Here is a 20,352-nt window from a genome sequence, read left to right on the forward strand (position 1 = left end):
TTAATTTCATGTCATTTCTTGACAAAATTATTTCCAAAACGTTGCATTATTTTTCTAAACAATTGGTTAAGCTGAATAGCAGTCTATCTGCTCAGCAAGAGCATTGACTCCTTATCTTGTATTTGAATAATCCACTGACATTTGCATATTTATTGTCCTTATTGCTGACTCTGATGGGGAGACAATGTGAGGATTATGTATGTTATGTTTCAAATATGGTATTGGCTTCAGACCTGGGTTCAAATAGTATTGGTTTTAATTTGTGCTGAACTTGACTCAGCCATGCATAAGATCTATACACCTGACATCAGCATGATGCAACAGGAACAGGGATTCGTTGGGCCAGGTGATGTTTTTACACTTCTCAATTGTCCAGTATTGGTGATTGCATCCCCACTGGAGCTGCTTCTTGTCTTTAGCTGATAGGAATGGAACCCAGTGTGGTTGTCTGCTGCAATAGCCTATCCCTGACAAGGACCGACGAGTTGTGTGTTCCGAGATGACGTTCTGTGCCGTTATTTGCCTGTTTGTGGCCCGCCTGTTAGCTTGTATGATTCTTGCTATTCTCCTTCAACCTCTCGTCAACAGGCTGTTTTCGCCCACAGGACTGACGCTGACTGGATGTTTTTTGTTTGTCGTACCATTCTCGGTAAACCCTTGACACTGTCATCCATGAAAATATACTGGAACCGGCGCGCCTGGCACCGACGATCATACCACGCTCAGTCGCTTTGCCCATTCTAACGTTCAATCGATCAGTAACTGAAAGCCTCGATGCCTGTCTGCCTGCTTTATATAGCAAGTCACGGCCACGTGACTCACTGTCTGTAGGAACGCACTATTTTGGTGAACGGAGTGGTGTACCTAACAAACTGCCCACAGTGTTAATGGCTCTGAGCTTCTCTAGCACAATGGAACCAATGGAATAGTCCCAAAAGTGCAAACCCTGCCCATCTGGCAATCCAATCCAGGCAGCAGGCTCAGAGTATTTGAAAGAAAATGTATTCTATTTCAACCCAGGTTTGATGACTGTGCACACAGTGTTTCAGTGTGGCTGAGGTCATTTTTAAAAAATGTTTATTTATTTTACCTTTATTTAACTAGGCAAGTCAGTTAAGAACAAATTATTATTTTCAATGACGACCTAGTGCCTTGTGTTCCAGGAACACTGCCTTGTTCAGGAGCAGAACGACAGATACCTTGTCAGCTTGAGGATTCGAACTTGCAACCTTTCGGTTACTAACCCAACACTCTAACCACTAGGCTACCCTGCCGCCCCATTGGCGGTCATAGGGTCAGTGCTGTACTTACTGACTGACTTCCCTGGATACAGTTTCATTTTAGGATATCCAGGCACGTGGGCCTCATCCTTGGCCCTCAGGTTGTCCAGTTCATGTTTTATGATGTATTGACACTCTGCCATGCTCAGAAAACCGTCCCCATCACCTGTAGTATAGAGACACAGACAATTAACACAGTTACAGTCACTTTACAATACAATAACATGCTCTTACACTAGTGTAGTAATGATGTTTACTTAAACACGTATTTACATATCAATCTAGTTATTGCATTGTATTGTAATTGTATAGTAATATAGTTGTAATAATATAATACAGAACATTTAAAATACTATTCATCATCTATAGTACATTCAGTTTACTATGTATGCATCACTAATGGCGCCCTATGTGATAAGGAATAGGGCGCCATTTGTGACGTACTGTACCCTAGATTACCTTGGAACTCTTTGAAGTTGTGCTTGTTGGCATACGTGAAGCCTCTCATGGAGCCATCGTTGAACTCCTTGAAGAGGCCCACGTCCTCAGCTCCGCATAGGAGCCTTTGCCAGGAGGCCCCCACCACATACACATTGGGGTTGTCCTTCTCCGTGCCCTGGGCCCCTGGAGTCAGCTGCTCCACCAGCAGCTCAGCCCCTAACACAGCAGAGGAATCAGGACAGGTATGAATGCGTCAACAGACTAGGTATTAGTCCAAAATTACACCCTATTCCCTTTATAGTGCACTACTTTTGACCAGGGCTCATAGGGCTCTGGTCAAAAGTAGTGCACCGTGTAGGGAATAGGGTGCCAATTTGGGACGTAGCCTAGGACAACCATATTGTATCAACAGAGCCAGACTGACTGGTTAATAGATACAGTAACTAAAAGGGACTTTCACACTATTTTACCGAACCGTGCTCTTTTCAGTGAGTATTTCACGATATAAGTGATAAGGTCAGCCTGCTTTGTTTTCACATAGCTTATCGCAGGTGGCATCAGGGCCTGTATTCATAAAGCATCTCACAGTAGGAGTGCTGATCTAGGGTCAGTTTTGCACTCCTACTCTGAGACTCTTTGTGGAAAAGGGCCCAGATATGTTATCGGATCAGTTTCACTCACTTTCAGAGAGCACGATATAGTGAAAGCCAAATGTTTAACATTTGTATACAAGAGAGGAAGCAGAGGTAAATTGAAAAGCGAAGGAGAGAAGACTGTTTCAAATGTTGGGAAGCTTCAAATCTCTGTTCCCAATATACAGTAGGTAAGCTAAGCTCAATGTACTGTACCTCCATCTTGCTGCTTGTCTCTGACCCTGTTTAGTAACCATGCGATGGCTTCCTCTTTGGTTTCCGAAACCAACTCGATGACCACCAGAGGGGCAAATTTTGAGCCATCACTGTCATAAACTGAGAAGCTTTTTTGCATTTTCCCCTCTCCCTGTGAAGCCTGGCGAGAGACAAGATAGGAAACAAATGAATTAAACATGACTGCCTACAAGGACCAAAATGACAATGCCAGAATATCATTCTTCAGTTTTGAACATCCAAGTATCGGTATACAGTAACAGTATGTTGTACATAGCCTAAATACATAAACAACATTGGCTATTTAAATCTATAAAATAAAATATCAGTTGATGCACATTCAAATGTTGCTCTAGGTAACCAAATTGCTTATTGCTCCTTGTGCAAATGTGAGTTGCAGCACCTTCACCTGGCCTAAAATAATCTTATATTACCTAACAAGGTGTGGTATGTTCAGGGGTGCAGCCTTGAGGCGTTTTACTAGTCTGAGTACCAGTCTCTTTAGCTAACATTCCACTCCTTGCCACTCCTTGTCATTACCAAAGAGGCTGGCCTTTCAGCAATCTCAACGTTCAATAGAGAAATAGTAATGGCGTCTTTTTGTAGGCACTAACTCCGCCATAGTTCGTTGGACAAAGCTTATGGGAAAATGAATGAAGTTTTGTAGGTTTTTTGGGCTAAAGAGACTGGTCTGATTCAGACGGGTTGGGTTAAATGCGGAAGACACATTTCAGTTGACTGGATTCAGTTGCACAACTAAATAGGTATCCCCCTTTACCTTTCCCAGGCTAGCGTTTTACAGTCTGAAGTCGTTAACTTCTGAAGTTGCCTTCATATTCTAAAACGCATTCTCTTTTAGTCATTATTATGGCTTGGGTTCAGCCCAACTGATTGATGTCATTCGACTGTTTACTTTAGACGTTGAATCACAACGGCTTAAAAACAGATTTCCCATGTATTAAAGAGGTGTCAAATTTAATTTGCTCCAAAATCTGATTCTGAATATCAGCTAAAGCTGGCTACTGACAGTGACAGCTGAGTGTTTTGTGTGAGAGAGGGCGGGGCTTGAACCGCACGTTCGTTGCAGTATCGATGGGTGGCTATAAACACTGTTACAGGGTATACTCATGATTGCTTTACTCTGAAGAAATGTGTTGAGCTTTGACGTAACATTGTCACGTACAACTGGGAAACATTTGACGCAAATCGGAAAAGTAGATACCGGTAGGCCTTTTACATCAACAAATCTCTATAAACAAGGCTACTCACCACGTCCTTCGTTCGCTGGCGCAATAAGGTCCACTTTGAAAGGTTGCCCGCGAAGCCAAGTAGACAATAAAAACCTATTTCGAATCTTCTATTGTCTTGAGAAATCAGAAGAGTTGCTTGACTTCTGCTTCTCCACGTCACTGGCACTGACAGGCAAGCGCCGCTGTAGACTTCAGCCCGTAGTTATCACACCCACCAACGTGCTATGCTGTGTGTGTAGGCCTGCATAGCATAGAGATAGTTAGAGGACGCAACATTGTATCTGTCTTATTATGGCGTCTGAGAGCATGGGCAGTGTAGTCACTTTTGTTCTTCTGCTACTTCTATGAGATAGTAAACAAACTGAAAGTGTGCATACTGCCACCTGGAGTGTGTTGTTTGAAAAGGTACAAAGCCAAGGTTGGTGATTGAATGCCACCTGCAGTTATGGAATGTTTGCTCACAAGTATAATTCATTGGCTGATCCCTCCTGATGACCTGGATGGAATTATGTGTTCATTCCTTAACCCATAAGAAGTCCCACCCCAATGACTACTTCAAAATAGTGAAAGTCTTCAAAGGCGCTGCCCATGCTTAGACAGTCTTTTGGGCACTAGAGTCCTGTATCTATCTCTATGGAACATAGGTAACTAAATCACGACAAGAACACTTTCTATGGGGCTTTCTCATTTGAATAGGATTCTAACACGTTTTTCTAGTAGGACAGGCATACGGCATATGTCTTATTATGGAAAAAAAATAGAGTAGTTATAATGTTGACAATTGTATTTGAACCTTTATTTAACTAGGCAAGTCAGTTAAGAACAAATTCTTATTTACAATGACGGCCTACCCCGGCCAAACCCTAACCCGGCCGGACGATAATGGACCAATTCTGTGCCGCCCTATGGGACTCCCAATCGCGGCCGGTTGTGAGACAGCCTGGAAACGAACCAGGGTCTGTAGTGACGTCTCTAGCACTGAGATGCAGTGCCTTAGAACGCTGTGCCACTCAGGAGCCCATTCTAGCCAATGAGAGGGCAGATACACGTGTGAACAACAGGCCATAGAGATGGAGGACTCATCTATGTATCTGTGCCATTATAACGTCTGTGACAGTTTGGGAAGTCCCATTAAAGCTATCTCCATTTTAAAGTAGTCCATTTTTCTCTTCATTGGCTGACTGCTACCAACTCATAGGAATCCCCATCCAGTTGAATACTTATAAATGGTGGAAGCCCTCAATGGCAATGTCCATGCCAAATTGGGTAATATCCATGATGAGTCCTCTATCAATTCAATTCAAATGGCTTTATTGGCATGGGAAACATATGTTTACATTGCCAAAGCAAGTAAAATAGATAATAAACAAAAGTGAAATAAACAATCAGAAATTAACAGTAAACATTACACTGACAACATATTATGGCTATATACAGTGTTCTAATGATGTGCAAATAGTTAAAGTACAAAAGGGAAAATAAATAAACATAAATATGGGTTGTATTTACAATGGTTGTTTGTTCTTCACTGGTTGCCCTTTTCTTATGGCAACAGGTCACATCTTGCTGCTGTGATGGCACACTGTGGTATTTCAACTAATAGATATGGGAGTTTATCAAAATTTGATTTGTTTTTAAATTCTTTGTGGGTCTGTGTAATCTGAGGGAAATATGTTTATCTAACATGATCATACATTTGGCAGGAGGTTAGGAAGTGCAGCTCAATTTCCACCTCATTTAATGGGCAGTGTGCACATAGCCTATCTTCTCTTGAGAGCCTTTCTCAATAGCAAGGCTATGCTCACTGAGTCTGTACATAGTCAAAGCTTTCCTTAATTTTGGGTCAGTCATGGTAGCCAGGTATTCTGCCACTGTGTACTCTCTGTTTAGGGCCAAATAGCATTCCAGTTTGCTCTGTTTTTTAGTAAATTCTTTCCAACGTGTCAAGAAATTATCTTTTTGTTTTCTCATGATTTGGTTAGGTCTTATTGTGGTTTGGGAATCACTTCCTTTTAGGTTGTTGTAGAATTTAACGACTGTTTTCTGGATTTTGATAATATCATCCTAAATTTGCTCTGCATGCATTATTTGGTGTTTTACGTTGTACACAGAGGATGTTTTTTCAGAATTCTGCATGCAGTCTCAATTTAGTTTTTCCCCATTTTGTGAATTCTTGGTTGATGAGCACACCCCAGACCTCTACCATAAATCCCAATTGGTTCTATAACTGATTCAAGTATTTTTTAGCCAGATCCTAATTGGGATGTCAAATTGTATGTTCCTTTTGATGGCGTAGAAGGCCCTTCTCTCCTTGTCTCTCAGATCGTTCAGAGCTTTTCAGAAGTTACCTTTGGTGCTAAAGTTTAGGCCGAGGTAGGTATAGTTTTGTGTGCTCTAGGGCAATGGTGTCTATATGGAATTTGTATTCATGGTCCTGGAAACAGGACCTTTTATAGAACCATTATTTTTTGTCTTACTGAGATTCACTGTCAGGGCCCAGGTCTGACAGAATCTGCAGAGAATATTTAGGTGTTGCTGTATGCCCTCCTTGGCTGGGGACAGAAGCTCTGACAACAGGCACAACTAAGATATAAAGTCATTTTTGCCGAAATGCCACGTGAGTCCACTTATATATTCATAACACCGAAACGAAACGTCTATTAAATCAAATAAGCGTCAAGTAGAAAATGAGAAATTACCATTTTTGTTTACCAAATTCGACACTCATTGACCTCCATACAAAAATGATTTACTTAGTTGGTTTATTTCCGTGGCTAGATTTTGGGACGATTAAAACTTCTCACTTCGTCTCTTCCTCTGAGCGAACGAGACGTGGAGGGACCTACCTACATAAACTCACAAATTTTGATAAACTTGTCCAATAAAGTCTCGTTTTCGTTGCAAAACGTTTTCCGTTTGAAGTAAACGGTTTCAGTAATACACCCCTGAAGAAGAACGCGACTTTTTACTGACGCTGTGGGACGTGATATTGCGGAACATACACACCTCTCTGCCACAAATACACTCTGGTATGGTCAAATAAAATTATTTACACAAAAATTGGTAGTCGTATTTGATAGGCTCTTATCAGAGAAAATGCTATGGATTCTGTGTTTTATATGACAACCTCAATAGTAATAATAACCTAGCCAAACCAAACTAACAAGAACCAATACTTGTATCCTGGGAGCAAGACCATAATAAAAATAACCCTCACTTGATTGTCTGGTGAGATTTAGTCTAACCACTAGGTGTAACAGTTTAACTTAAGTCCGTCCCCTCGCCCCGACCCGGGACCCGCTGCACATATAAACAACAGTCACCCATGAAGTATCGTTACCCATCGCTCCACAAAGGCCGCGGCCCTTGCAGAGCAAGGGGAACCACTACTTCAAGGTCTCAGAGCAAGTGACGTCACCGATTGAAAGGCTATTAGCGCGCACCACCGCTAACTAGCTAGCCGTTTCACATCCGTTACATAGGCAGGTAACCACTAGAGCGTTGGACCAGTAACCGAAAGGTTGCTGGGTCTATCCCCGAGCTGACAAGGTAAATCTCTGTCGTTCTGTCCCTGAACAAGGCAGTTAACCCACTGTTCCCCGGTAGGCAGTCATTGTAAATAAGAGTTTGTTCTTTACTGACTTTCCTAGTTAAATAAAGGTAATTTTTTTTTTTAAATGGTCCCACCTGATATCACCTCCTGCCTGCCTTCCATATTTGAGGACATGTGTTTTGATTGTTAGAGCGGTCACTTGACTATCTTATCAATACAATAGACACTCTTTGGTTTGCTTCCGTTTAGATCCTTAAGTATGGTAAAAGGTTTCCATTGCAAAAGTTTTGCAACGGAAACTGCCTAATGAATACACGCCAGGTGATGTCATGTTTTGTGGATCATGTGATTTATCTGTGTGAAGAATGGCTGACCAAGCGGTGACTACTGAGAGAGGGTGAGTGTGTTTTTTTTAATAAACAAACTTAAAACCACTCTTTAAATATAACAATATTGATAAAAGTGACCCACAAAAAGTTAATCATGATACAATATGTTTGTCTTGTTATTAGCTAGTTCTAGCATGTTGATTGTTCTTGTTTGTCGTCAAGCACCTGTAGACTGAAGTTAATTTTCAGTTGATTTAACACACTAACACACATTTCATGACTTGACATGTGTCAGTCGCCTTGTTTATAGTTTATGCCGGGTTCAGGTGCAAGTCGGAGCTAGGAAACTCGGACATTTCGACTTGCTAATTAGTTGAACGCGGCAGATGATTGACAACAACAAGTTAGAATGTCGGACATTTCCGAGGTTCCTAGTTCCGACTAGCACGTGAAAGCGGCATTGTTCCGCGTCAAAAAGTCATGAAACCGACGGAGCGGTTTAAAGCTTGAAATGAACAGCTGTTGCGAACAATATGGGTGTCAGTTCTGACGGTATGGAGCGGGAGGATGACGGGAATGGTCGGTAGTGGAAAGACATAGGAAGAAGAGAGATAATGATACAGAAAGCAGTTAAGAGGGCCAAGGTATGAAACAAGAGTAGTGATGTGTTGGAGTGGAAAGCGGTGATAGTGTTTGACGAGACCACAGGGTGTAAGTGAGGCCCCATCTGACTAACTAATGCTGTAGGTGAAGTGAAATTAGCTCGGTTCATTGGAAATGGTAGATTGTTAATATAGTGTGGTAGCCAGGCTCAGCAAGAGACTATTCTGAAAATGGGAAGAAGATTAAAAGCCATGTCCCTGGTGCTTATGCTAGATTGAGGGGAGTCATCACTGTGGTCCCAATATCTATGTCCATAGATGATGTTAAAGAAAATGTGAAGGGAGGCAGAGTGATTGAGGACAAAAGGTTGATCAGTAGGAAAGAGGGTCAAAGAAGTGAAAGCTTATCAGTGATGCTGAGGTTTGATAAAGTCCTGCTGAGAAAAGTACAGATTGGATTCCTTAGTTTCAACGTTAGAGAATTTGTCCCATATGCACTGCATTTTTTTAAATGCCAAAGAATGTAGCTGCTCAGTGTAAAGGAAAGAAAAGATGTGAGGAGGGACACATGGTTACGGTGAATGTGGAAGCAATGTGAAGGGTAAGTACTGTAATTGTAGGGGAGAACACAGTGTAGCATTTGGTGGATACCAAGTACAGAGAGAGGCTCGGAGATATAGGATCAGTCGGGATGAATCGTATGCAGAAGCCGTGAAACCGATTGGTAGAACTACAGAGCGGACTGATGGAGCTTACATGGATGTACTTGTAGTAAGTGGACCTACTGTCGTGGCTGGTGCTTCTGATGGTTTGGAGGCCTGTAAAGAAATCTTGTGCTCATTCGTGTGTGGTGTCAAAGGACACTGATAATGAATAAAGTTGACTTCATAGCTTTTATTGGTAAGGTTATTAATGCGATTGTAATTCAGCTACCGTGGAAATGCCATATTGACAATCTCCAAAATGCCTAAAATAAAATGTTTAAGGAAGGCTTGAAAGCTTTGTTCAAGGGTTTTTGTAAGCCTTTAGGCCAGTACACTACATCCTTCTCCACTACTGCAACCCACTTTCAAGAACCAATTATCCAATACCTTACCGTTCTTATCTGTTTTTTATTTTGGATGTAACTAAGTCCAATGCAGCGAATCCCATCCCCAACACTAACTGCATTTTCCCATTCAATTAACACAAGCACATATGATTAATAAGGCTATTGCATGTAGTCCCTGCCATATAACATCCCTTTTTCCACTCTGTTTTTTAGTTTGTTTTTTGGCTGCAGACTGGCTCAGCGAATACTGATGTTTCTTGGTATTCATAGTCTTTTCTACAATTTGTTGATTTTCCTGGACAGAACGTTGAGGTAACCTACCTACCGGTGTGATTGTTAGACTAACTCTACCTCCCCGGCTGCACCCCACTCATATGCTGCTAGTGCAGCTCTAACTCCCTGCTGCATGCAGTGCTTGAGGCAGGAAGTAACATCCCTGGCAGGTCAATCAGTTAACAAACCCTGCATGTCATTTTCTTTTCACCTATCCCGAAGCATGTTTACCAGTTGTTGTTTTTTACATTTAATGTCTTGTCTCCTTTTTGCTGTGAAATATTACAACAGTCAGCAACATGACTCCTGACTACCAATGTAATCCCAGACCGTATAGGCTATAGCCTAGGCTGGTTGATGAGTTGTGTCTGTGTCTATGCAGGTCCTGGACTTCCACAGCGTGGATCACCAGCTGGCTGCCCTCCTGGTGCCCCACTTCCCAGAACCAGCTTAAGACTGCAGAGGAGAAGATGCTGCAATGTAGGGAATTCCTCTCTCCTTTACCATCAAACTGTATTTCCAGCCATGGCCAATTTGTGGATTATTATGTGTGGATCCGTCTCATCCCCAGGCATCACAGGCAAGGTGTCCCAGCAGTATGTCCCAATCTCGGATGGTAACATGCTGTGGACCCTCACATTGAATGGAAACATGAAGAACCAGACTCCCCTGGTGCTGCTGCATGGCTTCGGTGGAGGGGTGGGCCTGTGGGCCCTCAACCTAGACGCCCTGGCCCAACAGGTTAGTCTCTGAAGCACAGGCTTCTCATGTAGCGTTGGAAAGCCTGAGGAAGTTCTCCTCTGAGAGACAATGTAAAGGGGTGTAGTACGACAGAGTCTAGATAGAAACTAGGTCACATTGCCACATATCAAACCACTGAAGTATTTTGCATGGTTGGGGCTGTGAACAGGTTGTTAGAATCATATTTCTGATGTTTATGCAAGGATGAATAAGGTACGTAACTAACGGTGCATAGGCTACCGAAAGGTAGTCTGACAAGGTAGGAAAAGAGACACGAAAAACAAGGAAATGCCTCTTCGGAGGGGAAACTTCATTTCTACTCACAGCCAATCAAATGCAAAATCCAATACTGAATTTCTCCAGACTTCCAAAAGAGATTTGGAAGGATGGGCACAGGAAACTACCAATAGGTCAACTGGTCAACTACACCTGCTATATATAACTAGCTCTAATTGTTGTCTGACTGCTATATATTTTGTGTATGCTTTCTTTTTAACACTGTGACTTCTATTTTTAGTACGTTTTATCATGTTGTGTAGTGCCTTTATAAATAAAATGAATTTTCATTATTATTATTGTTAACAATAGAGGCCCGTCTATGCCTTTGACCTGCTGGGCTTCGGCCAGAGCAGCAGGCCCTACTTCAGCTCCGACGCCAAGGAGGCTGAGGCCCAGTTTGTGGACTCCATCGAGCAGTGGAGGGCTAAAGTCTGCCTGGAAGCCATGGTCATGCTGGGACATAACTTTGGAGGTTATTTGGCAGCTGCTTATTCGCTCAAGTATCCCACCAGGCAAGTACCACCTGACACCACCCAACACTTTCCTCAGTTCAGAACCATAGACAGGTTTCAATATGAATGGTTGCTTTATTCCTTAGTATTTAGCCACCTCCTTGGTTAAAGATACAATACTACATGTATTCAGCCAGTCCTTGGTTCACCCTCCTATGCTTGACTAATACTGTACACCCCAGACCTCACGGGATGTTGGTATGCAGGTGCTAACCTCTGATAACAACATGAATGTCCTTAAAAAGAGTCCCCTCTGTGCTGTATCTCAGCTGAATCATCTTCTCTCATTGTGTTGCTAAGATTTCAGCAGGAACCTAACTCATTATGGCTGTTTGATAAATGTCTCCAAAACCTCATCACACTCAGATCAGAACACCTTAAACAGCCAGCCAGCCACATCCTGTCCTTCTAGTATTAAAGCAGCCAGCCACATCCTGTCCTTCTAGTATTCAAGCAGCCTGCCAGCCACATCCTGTCCTTCTAGTATTCAAGCAGCCAGCCAGCCACATCCTGTCCTTCTAGTATTAAAGCAGCTAGCCAGCCAGCCACATCCTGTCCTTCTAGTATTCAAGCAGCCAGCCAGCCACATCCTGTCCTTCTAGTATTCAAGCAGCCAGCCAGCCACATCCTGTCCTTCTAGTATTCAAGCAGCCAGCCAGCCACATCCTGTCCTTCTAGTATTCAAGCAGCCAGCCAGCCACATCCTGTCCTTCTAGTATTAAAGCAGCTAGCCAGCCAGCCACATCCTGTCCTTCTAGTATTCAAGCAGCCAGCCAGCCACATCCTGTCCTTCTAGTATTCAAGCAGCCAGCCAGCCACATCCTGTCCTTCTAGTATTCAAGCAGCCAGCCACATCCTGTCCTTCTAGTATTCAAGCAGCCTGCCAGCCACATCCTGTCCTTCTAGTATTCAAGCAGCCAGCCAGCCACATCCTGTCCTTCTAGTATTAAAGCAGCTAGCCAGCCAGCCACATCCTGTCCTTCTAGTATTCAAGCAGCCAGCCACATCCTGTCCTTCTAGTATTCAAGCAGCCAGCCAGCCAGCCACATCCTGTCCTTCTAGTATTAAAGCAGCTAGCCAGCCAGCCACATCCTGTCCTTCTAGTATTAAAGCGGCCAGCCAGCCAGCCACATCCTGTCCTTCTAGTATTAAAGCAGCTAGCCAGCCAGCCACATCCTGTCCTTCTAGTATTAAAGCAGCCAGCCAGCCAGCCACATCCTTTCCTTCTAGTATTCAAGCAGCCAGCCACATCCTGTCCTTCTAGTATTCAAGCAGCCAGCCAGCCAGCCACATCCTGTCCTTCTAGTATTAAAGCAGCTAGCCAGCCAGCCACATCCTGTCCTTCTAGTATTAAAGCAGCCAGCCAGCCAGCCACATCCTTTCCTTCTAGTATTCAAGCAGCCAGCCACATCCTGTCCTTCTAGTATTCAAGCAGCCAGCCAGCCACATCCTGTCCTTCTAGTATTCAAGCAGCCAGCCAGCCACATCCTGTCCTTCTAGTATTCAAGCAGCCAGCCAGCCACATCCTGTCCTTCTAGTATTAAAGCAGCTAGCCAGCCAGCCACATCCTGTCCTTCTAGTATTCAAGCAGCCAGCCACATCCTGTCCTTCTAGTATTCAAGCAGCCAGCCAGCCACATCATGTCCTTCTAGTATTCAAGCAGCCAGCCAGCCACATCCTGTCCTTCTAGTATTCAAGCAGCCAGCCAGCCACATCCTGTCCTTCTAGTATTCAAGCAGCCAGCCAGCCACATCCTGTCCTTCTAGTATTCAAGCAGCCAGCCAGCCACATCCTGTCCTTCTAGTATTCAAGCAGCCAGCCAGACACATCCTGTCCTTCTAGTATTCAAGCAGCCAGCCAGCCACATCCTGTCCTTCTAGTATTCAAGCAGCCAGCCACATCCGGTCCTTCTAGCATTCAAGCAGCCAGCCAGCCACATCATGTCCTTCTAGTATTCAAGCAGCCTGCCAGCCACATCCTGTCCTTCTAGTATTCAAGCAGCCAGCCAGCCACATCCTTGTCCTTCTAGTATTCAAGCAGCCAGCCAGCCACATCCTTGTCCTTCTAGTATTCAAGCAGCCAGCCACATCATGTCCTTCTAGTATTCAAGCAGCCTGCCAGCCACATCCTGTCCTTCTAGTATTCAAGCAGCCAGCCAGCCACATCCTTTGCCTTCTAGTATTCAAGCAGCCAGCCAGCCACATCCTTGTCCTTCTAGTATTCAAGCAGCCAGCCAGCCACATCCTGTCCTTCTAGTATTCAAGCAGCCAGCCAGCCACATCCTGTCCTTCTAGTATTCAAGCAGCCAGCCAGCCACATCCTTGTCCTTCTAGTATTCAAGCAGCCAGCCACATCCTTGTCCTTCTAGTATTCAAGCAGCCATCCACATCATGTCCTTCTAGCATTCAAGCAGCCAGCCAGCCACATCCATGTCCTTCTAGTATTCAAGCAGCCAGCCAGCCACATCCTTGTCCTTCTAGTATTCAAGCAGCCAGCCAGCCACATCCTTGTCCTTCTAGTATTCAAGCAGCCAGCCAGCCACATCCTTGTCCTTCTAGTATTCAAGCAGCCAGCCAGCCACATCCTTGTCCTTCTAGTATTCAAGCAGCCAGCCAGCCACATCCTTGTCCTTCTAGTATTCAAGCAGCCAGCCAGCCACATCCTTGTCCTTCTAGTATTCAAGCAGCCAGCCAGCCACATCCTTGTCCTTCTAGTATTCAAGCAGCCAGCCACATCCTTGTCCTTCTAGTATTCAAGCAGCCAGCCACATCATGTCCTTCTAGTATTCAAGCAGCCTGCCAGCCACATCCTGTCCTTCTAGTATTCAAGCAGCCAGCCACATCCTTGTCCTTCTAGTATTCAAGCAGCCATCCACATCATGTCCTTCTAGTATTCAAGCAGCCAGCCAGCCATATCCATGTCCTTCTAGTATTCAAGCAGCCAGCCAGCCACATCCTTGTCCTTCTCTAGTATTCAAGCAGCCAGCCACATCCTGTCCTTCTAGTATTCAAGCAGCCAGCCAGCCACATCCTTGTCCTTCTAGTATTCAAGCAGCCAGCCAGCCACATCCTTGTCCTTCTAGTATTCAAGCAGCCAGCCACATCCCTGTCCTTCTCTAGTATTCAAGCAGCCAGCCACATCCCTGTCCTTCTCTAGTATTCAAGCAGCCAGCCACATCCTTGTCCTTCTCTAGTATTCAAGCAGCCAGCCACATCCTTGTCCTTCTCTAGTATTCAAGCAGCCCGCCACATCCTTGTCCTTCTCTAGTATTCAAGCAGCCCGCCACATCCTTGTCCTTCTCTAGTATTCAAGCAGCCCGCCAGCCACATCCTTGTCCTTCTCTAGTATTCAAGCAGCCCGCCAGCCACATCCTTGTCCTTCTCTAGTATTCAAGCAGCCCGCCAGCCACATCCTTGTCCTTCTCTAGTATTCAAGCAGCCCGCCAGCCACATCCTTGTCCTTCTCTAGTATTCAAGCAGCCCGCCAGCCACATCCTTGTCCTTCTCTAGTATTCAAGCAGCCCGCCAGCCACATCCTTGTCCTTCTCTAGTATTCAAGCAGCCCGCCAGCCACATCCTTGTCCTTCTCTAGTATTCAAGCAGCCCGCCAGCCACATCCTTGTCCTTCTCTAGTATTCAAGCAGCCCGCCAGCCACATCCTTGTCCTTCTCTAGTATTCAAGCAGCCCGCCAGCCACATCCTTGTCCTTCTCTAGTATTCAAGCAGCCCGCCAGCCACATCCTTGTCCTTCTCTAGTATTCAAGCAGCCCGCCAGCCACATCCTTGTCCTTCTCTAGTATTCAAGCAGCCCGCCAGCCACATCCTTGTCCTTCTCTAGTATTCAAGCAGCCCGCCAGCCACATCCTTGTCCTTCTCTAGTATTCAAGCAGCCCGCCAGCCACATCCTTGTCCTTCTCTAGTATTCAAGCAGCCCGCCAGCCACATCCTTGTCCTTCTCTAGTATTCAAGCAGCCCGCCAGCCACATCCTTGTCCTTCTCTAGTATTCAAGCAGCCCGCCAGCCACATCCTTGTCCTTCTCTAGTATTCAAGCAGCCCGCCAGCCACATCCTTGTCCTTCTCTAGTATTCAAGCAGCCCGCCAGCCACATCCTTGTCCTTCTCTAGTATTCAAGCAGCCCGCCAGCCACATCCTTGTCCTTCTCTAGTATTCAAGCAGCCCGCCAGCCACATCCTTGTCCTTCTCTAGTATTCAAGCAGCCCGCCAGCCACATCCTTGTCCTTCTCTAGTATTCAAGCAGCCCGCCAGCCACATCCTTGTCCTTCTCTAGTATTCAAGCAGCCCGCCAGCCACATCCTTGTCCTTCTCTAGTATTCAAGCAGCCCGCCAGCCACATCCTTGTCCTTCTCTAGTATTCAAGCAGCCCGCCAGCCACATCCTTGTCCTTCTCTAGTATTCAAGCAGCCCGCCAGCCACATCCTTGTCCTTCTCTAGTATTCAAGCAGCCCGCCAGCCACATCCTTGTCCTTCTCTAGTATTCAAGCAGCCCGCCAGCCACATCCTTGTCCTTCTCTAGTATTCAAGCAGCCCGCCAGCCACATCCTGAGTTTCCTAATTGGCTCTGAATTATGAACAAAATGCTCTTAATCTGACTGGGGCACTTTGGCTATGTTTAGACAGGCAGCCCAATTCTGTTATTATTTTCCACTAATTGGTCTTTTGACCACTGATCTTTTCACATCAGAATTTTTTCAGAGCTGATCTGATTGGTCAAAAGACCAATTAGGGAAAGAAATATCAGAATTGGTCTGCCTGTCTAAATGTCGCCTTTATTTCCCCTGTTCAGTTCACTGATGGACAGACCACTTAATAAACTGTGCCCTAGTGGTTTAGATTATTTCCTTTCCAGATCTTTCAATACGACCTCAACTTATTTTGTTCACAACCATAGAGGCGTTTCAGTTATTTCAGTTTGGTGGTGATGGAGTATGGTCTTTCCTCTTCACTGTCCTGTAGGGTGCAACACATGGTGCTGGTTGAGCCGTGGGGCTGACCTTCCTCTTCACTGTCCTGTAGGGTGCAACACATGGTGCTGGTTGAGCCGTGGGGCTGACCTTTCCTCTTCACTGTCCTGTAGGGTTCAACACATGGTGCTGGTTGAGCCGTGGGGCTGACCTTTCCTCTTCACTGTCCTGTAGGGTAAAGCACATGGTGCTGGTTGAACTGTGGGGCTGACCTTTCCTCTTCACTGTCCTGTAGGGTGCAACACATGGTGCTGGTTGAACTGTGGGGCTGACCTTTCCTCTTCACTGTCCTGTAGGGTGCAACACATGGTGCTGACCTTTCCTCTTCACTGTCCTGTAGGGTGCAACACATGGTGCTGGTTGAGCCGTGGGGCTGACCTTTCCTCTTCACTGTCCTGTAGGGTGCAACACATGGTGCTGGTTGAACTGTGGGGCTGACCTTTCCTCTTCACTGTCCTGTAGGGTGCAACACATGGTGCTGGTTGAGCCGTGGGGCTGACCTTTCCTCTTCACTGTCCTGTAGGGTGCAACACATGGTGCTGGTTGAACTGTGGGGCTGACCTTTCCTCTTCACTGTCCTGTAGGGTGCAACACATGGTGCTGGTTGAACTGTGGGGCTGACCTTTCCTTTTCACTGTCCTGTAGGGTGCAACACATGGTGCTGGTTGAACTGTGGGGCTGACCTTTCCTCTTCACTGTCCTGTAGGGTGCAACACATGGGGCTGGTTGAACTGTGGGGCTGACCTTTCCTCTTCACTGTCCTGTAGGGTGCAACACATGGTGCTGGTTGAACTGTGGGGCTGACCTTTCCTCTTCACTGTCCTGTAGGGTGCAACACATGGTGCTGGTTGAACTGTGGGGCTGACCTTTCCTCTTCACTGTCCTGTAGGGTGCAACACATGGTGCTGGTTGAACTGTGGGGCTGACCTTTCCTCTTCACTGTCCTGTAGGGTGCAACACATGGTGCTGGTTGAACTGTGGGGCTGACCTTTCCTCTTCACTGTCCTGTAGGGTGCAACACATGGTGCTGGTTGAACTGTGGGGCTGACCTTTCCTCTTCACTGTCCTGTAGGGTGCAACACATGGTGCTGGTTGAACTGTGGGGCTGACCTTTCCTCTTCACTGTCCTGTAGGGTAAAGCACATGGTGTTGGTTGAGCCGTGGGGCTTACCTGAGCGTCCAGACCCAGAAGACCAGGACAGGCCCATCCCCGTGTGGATCAAAGCCCTGGGAGCCATTGTGAGCCCTTTCAACCCCCTGGCAGGGCTACGTCTGGTGGGGCCACTGGGTAAGACTGGCAGCCTGTCTGACTAGATGGATGACAGACATAGAAATACTACTGTAAATTACATTTCAATTATATACCTGTCTGACTGGATGACTGCATTATTTATGGGATGGAGTTTTTACCAGCCTTCAAACCCACCTCCTTTGTTTTTCAAGGTCCCACACTTGTTTCAACTCTAAGACCAGACTTCAAGAAGAAATACTTGTCCATGTTCAACGACGACACGGTCACAGAGTATATCTATCACCTGAACGTCCAGACTCCCAGGTTAGTCCTTCTCTCTCTCTATTTAGTTCCTGTTTGAGTTCACTGGCTTTTTATCTCCACTTCCTCTGGGCCTGTATTTACAGTCTGTCTGAGTGAGTTTCAACACAGTTCATGACAATGTTTTCCTCTTCGACCATGATGAAGAAGATGTTATGATTAAGATTAATACGATTACATGGACAGGAAGCACTTCAATTCTGAAATGCTTTTTTAATATAGGCTGTGATTTTCATTCGTCTCAAACCCTTACTTCAGTGATAATGTTAGTTTTGCTCTGTTGTAGAGGTGAGTTCAAAGTAGCTGCTTATTAACGATTATTCTGAGAAGATCAGATTATCATATACCTTATTGCTGTACTTCTCCCTCTTTAGTAATAATCATGTTTGTTTACTTTGTTGCAGTGGTGAGACAGCCTTCAAGAACATGACCATCCCATACGGGTGGGCCAAGAGGCCTATGCTGCAGAGGATTGGCCTGCTCCATGCTGACATCCCTATTACTGTGATATATGGGTCACGCTCCAGCATCGACGGTAACTCGGGCAACGCTATCAAAGGATTGAGGCCAAACTCTCATGTGGAGATCATAGTACGTTTCAATTCCTATAAGCTGAACACTTAAGATGCTGTCTGTGTGTGGTTGACTAGTAATGTGTGAGGCAGCTGGCTCAGCTTTTATATTCAGATTTATTCAGCAGGTGGCAGGAAAAAAAGTGAATTGAAGTGTTAAATCTGAGATGAATACGATTCTCCAGAATGTGTATCTGATCTCATATTTCTATTCCTCCTCTCTCCCAGGCTATCAGAGGGGCGGGCCACTACGTCTATGCTGACCAGCCAGAGGACTTCAACCACAGAGTGCTTCAGGTGTGTGACGCGCTGGGCTGAGGGGGGGGGGGCACTAGTTAACCTGCGGAGAGCGACGTGTTATACCCGTCATGCCCATAGCTTGTCCTCTCAGTGAGCATGTGATCCATAAGGATAGAGAGGAGAGGACTGGGCATACAGCTCAATAGGGCTTTTTTTACCTCGATCATCCTCACTTTAGGTCCTCAGTAGTAGACCTACCACCATCAGCACAGCAGCCTGCTAACTAGGGAAGGACCCCGTGTTGAAAAGATGATTCTCCTGGATTGTTTGGTATGACACTTTTGTATTCATTCTACTGAGTGGCTCATAGTTTTTACTGCTTGTTGGGATTTTGGTCATTTTGTGATAAGTGTGTGTCAGCTTTTAATCTGCTGTTTTAAGAAATATGATTTTCAGAACGATACAGACTACAATTTCCCCACTTGTGGATTATTCTCATTCTGTCAAAGATCCTTCATGAGATTATTTAGAAATGTTTCATTTGCGTCATAACAGCTCATGTAGATCTGACCACGGACCATAGAGATTTGATTTAAAAACACATGATTGTGGAACTTTTAGACCTGTGGTTTTGCTGATGGGCTCCTGAGTGGCGCAGCGGTCTAAGGCGCGTCATCTCAGTGCTTCATCTCAATTCCAGGCTGTATCACAACCGGCTGTGATCGGCAGTCCCATAGTGCGGCGCACAATTGGCCCTGCGTCGTTAGGGTTTGGCCGGGGTAGGCCGTCATTGCAATTAAGAATTTGCTCTTAACTGACTTGCCTAGTTAAATAAATACCAAATATAAAAAGATTTCCCCATGACAACCGAAGTGCCTTTTTAATGACCTAGTATGTGACCAGGGACTACAGTCATTGCTGCTGCTTTTTGGTCTTGTCTTTTTATGTGTTTTCACTTCAAGATGTTATAATTGTGTTTTCATTCAGTGTTTTGGCTCTTGTTGTGGTCTAGTGTTAAAATAATCCAGTTATTAATAGCTAGCGTGTGCAGGTGAAGGAAACAGGTTTCAGAAACAAAGCATCAGAATCTAGTAATTGAAGATAACTACTCCATTCTCCTCAGCTGCCATTGTGGGGAAAGAAGGTTCGGCCTCAATAAATCCCATTCATTCATTGCAACAGTATTTGATAGTATTACTAGGCACCTATCCAGGGTCTGTGTCTGGAAAAGCACAGTATCTAGGTCTAAGATCAGTTAGCATAGCTATAGCAGCCTGTCCTCTTATTTCATATAGGTGACATCTTCAGCTAATATCTCTGTGTCAAGTTGCAGATTGGGTGGGTTGCTTAGACTTTTACAGCCACTACCCAGTGCAACCTTTTTTTTAATCTAAAGCAGTTTACTAGATGTGCCTAGCCCAAGGATAAGGTTTGATTAACTCCTGAACATGTGGATGCCTTTGTATTATTGTCCTTCATATCATTGTACATCTCCAATCACAAGCCAATTACCATGGGGAAGAAAAAATGGTGCTTCTCTCTATTCATGTATTGTAAAATACCTGTAAATAATAAAGAGGATATTATGATTTTGGTGGCCTTTGTTGTGACACATGTATATCTAGACTTGTGTTGTTGTGAAGATCAACAATATTTCAGTCTTAAACACTACAACTCTTATAGGCATTCTGTCTGAAAACCACCTTTACAAAAACAGATTGCAGTAAAAGTGGAGTAACTGAAGTCGATTGTGGTGTTTTGGATGCAGAAATTGCAGAATAACTGAATTGTACTGCAGTTACACTTCAAAATTACTGCTGTAAAAAAAC

General features: G+C 44.9%; 2 protein-coding genes across 4 annotated transcripts in view; one reads left to right on the forward strand and one right to left on the reverse strand.

The window, feature by feature from the left end:
* ano10a (anoctamin 10a) overlaps positions 1-4,098 on the reverse strand; it is a 34,973-nt gene extending 30,875 nt beyond the window's left edge. Inside the window, exons 1-4 of one of the 2 annotated variants that reach the window (XR_005473751.1) lie at positions 3,857-4,098; positions 2,570-2,729; positions 1,740-1,937; positions 1,312-1,446 (exon numbers count right to left, since the gene is read on the reverse strand). Coding sequence is in view for 1 of the 2 variants with exons in the window: in XM_038977505.1 (XP_038833433.1) it covers positions 1,312-1,446; positions 1,740-1,937; positions 2,570-2,708 (472 nt within the window). In the remaining variant the exon portion in view is untranslated. The remainder of the gene's footprint in view (positions 1-1,311; positions 1,447-1,739; positions 1,938-2,569; positions 2,730-3,856) is intronic. The other variant, XM_038977505.1, reaches the window with a different exon arrangement.
* Positions 4,099-7,703: 3,605 nt separating this feature from the next.
* Positions 7,704-20,116, forward strand: abhd5a (abhydrolase domain containing 5a). 2 transcript variants are annotated; one of them, XM_038976673.1, is made up of 9 exons: positions 7,704-7,787; positions 10,028-10,125; positions 10,217-10,386; positions 10,975-11,177; positions 17,293-17,447; positions 17,603-17,714; positions 18,116-18,302; positions 18,512-18,580; positions 18,762-20,116. In XM_038976673.1, the coding sequence occupies exons 1-9, from the start codon at positions 7,756-7,758 to the stop codon at positions 18,804-18,806; spliced, it is 1,071 nt and encodes a 356-aa protein (XP_038832601.1). In that variant the 5' UTR covers positions 7,704-7,755; the 3' UTR covers positions 18,807-20,116. The 2 variants fall into 2 exon arrangements, with proteins under 2 accessions (XP_038832601.1, XP_038832599.1); XM_038976671.1 differs by lacking the exon at positions 7,704-7,787 and adding an exon at positions 9,581-9,684.
* Positions 20,117-20,352: the final 236 nt, after the last annotated feature.

The sequence above is a fragment of the Salvelinus namaycush genome, chromosome 37 (assembly GCF_016432855.1).
Source record: "Salvelinus namaycush isolate Seneca chromosome 37, SaNama_1.0, whole genome shotgun sequence".
NCBI lineage: Eukaryota > Metazoa > Chordata > Actinopteri > Salmoniformes > Salmonidae > Salvelinus > Salvelinus namaycush.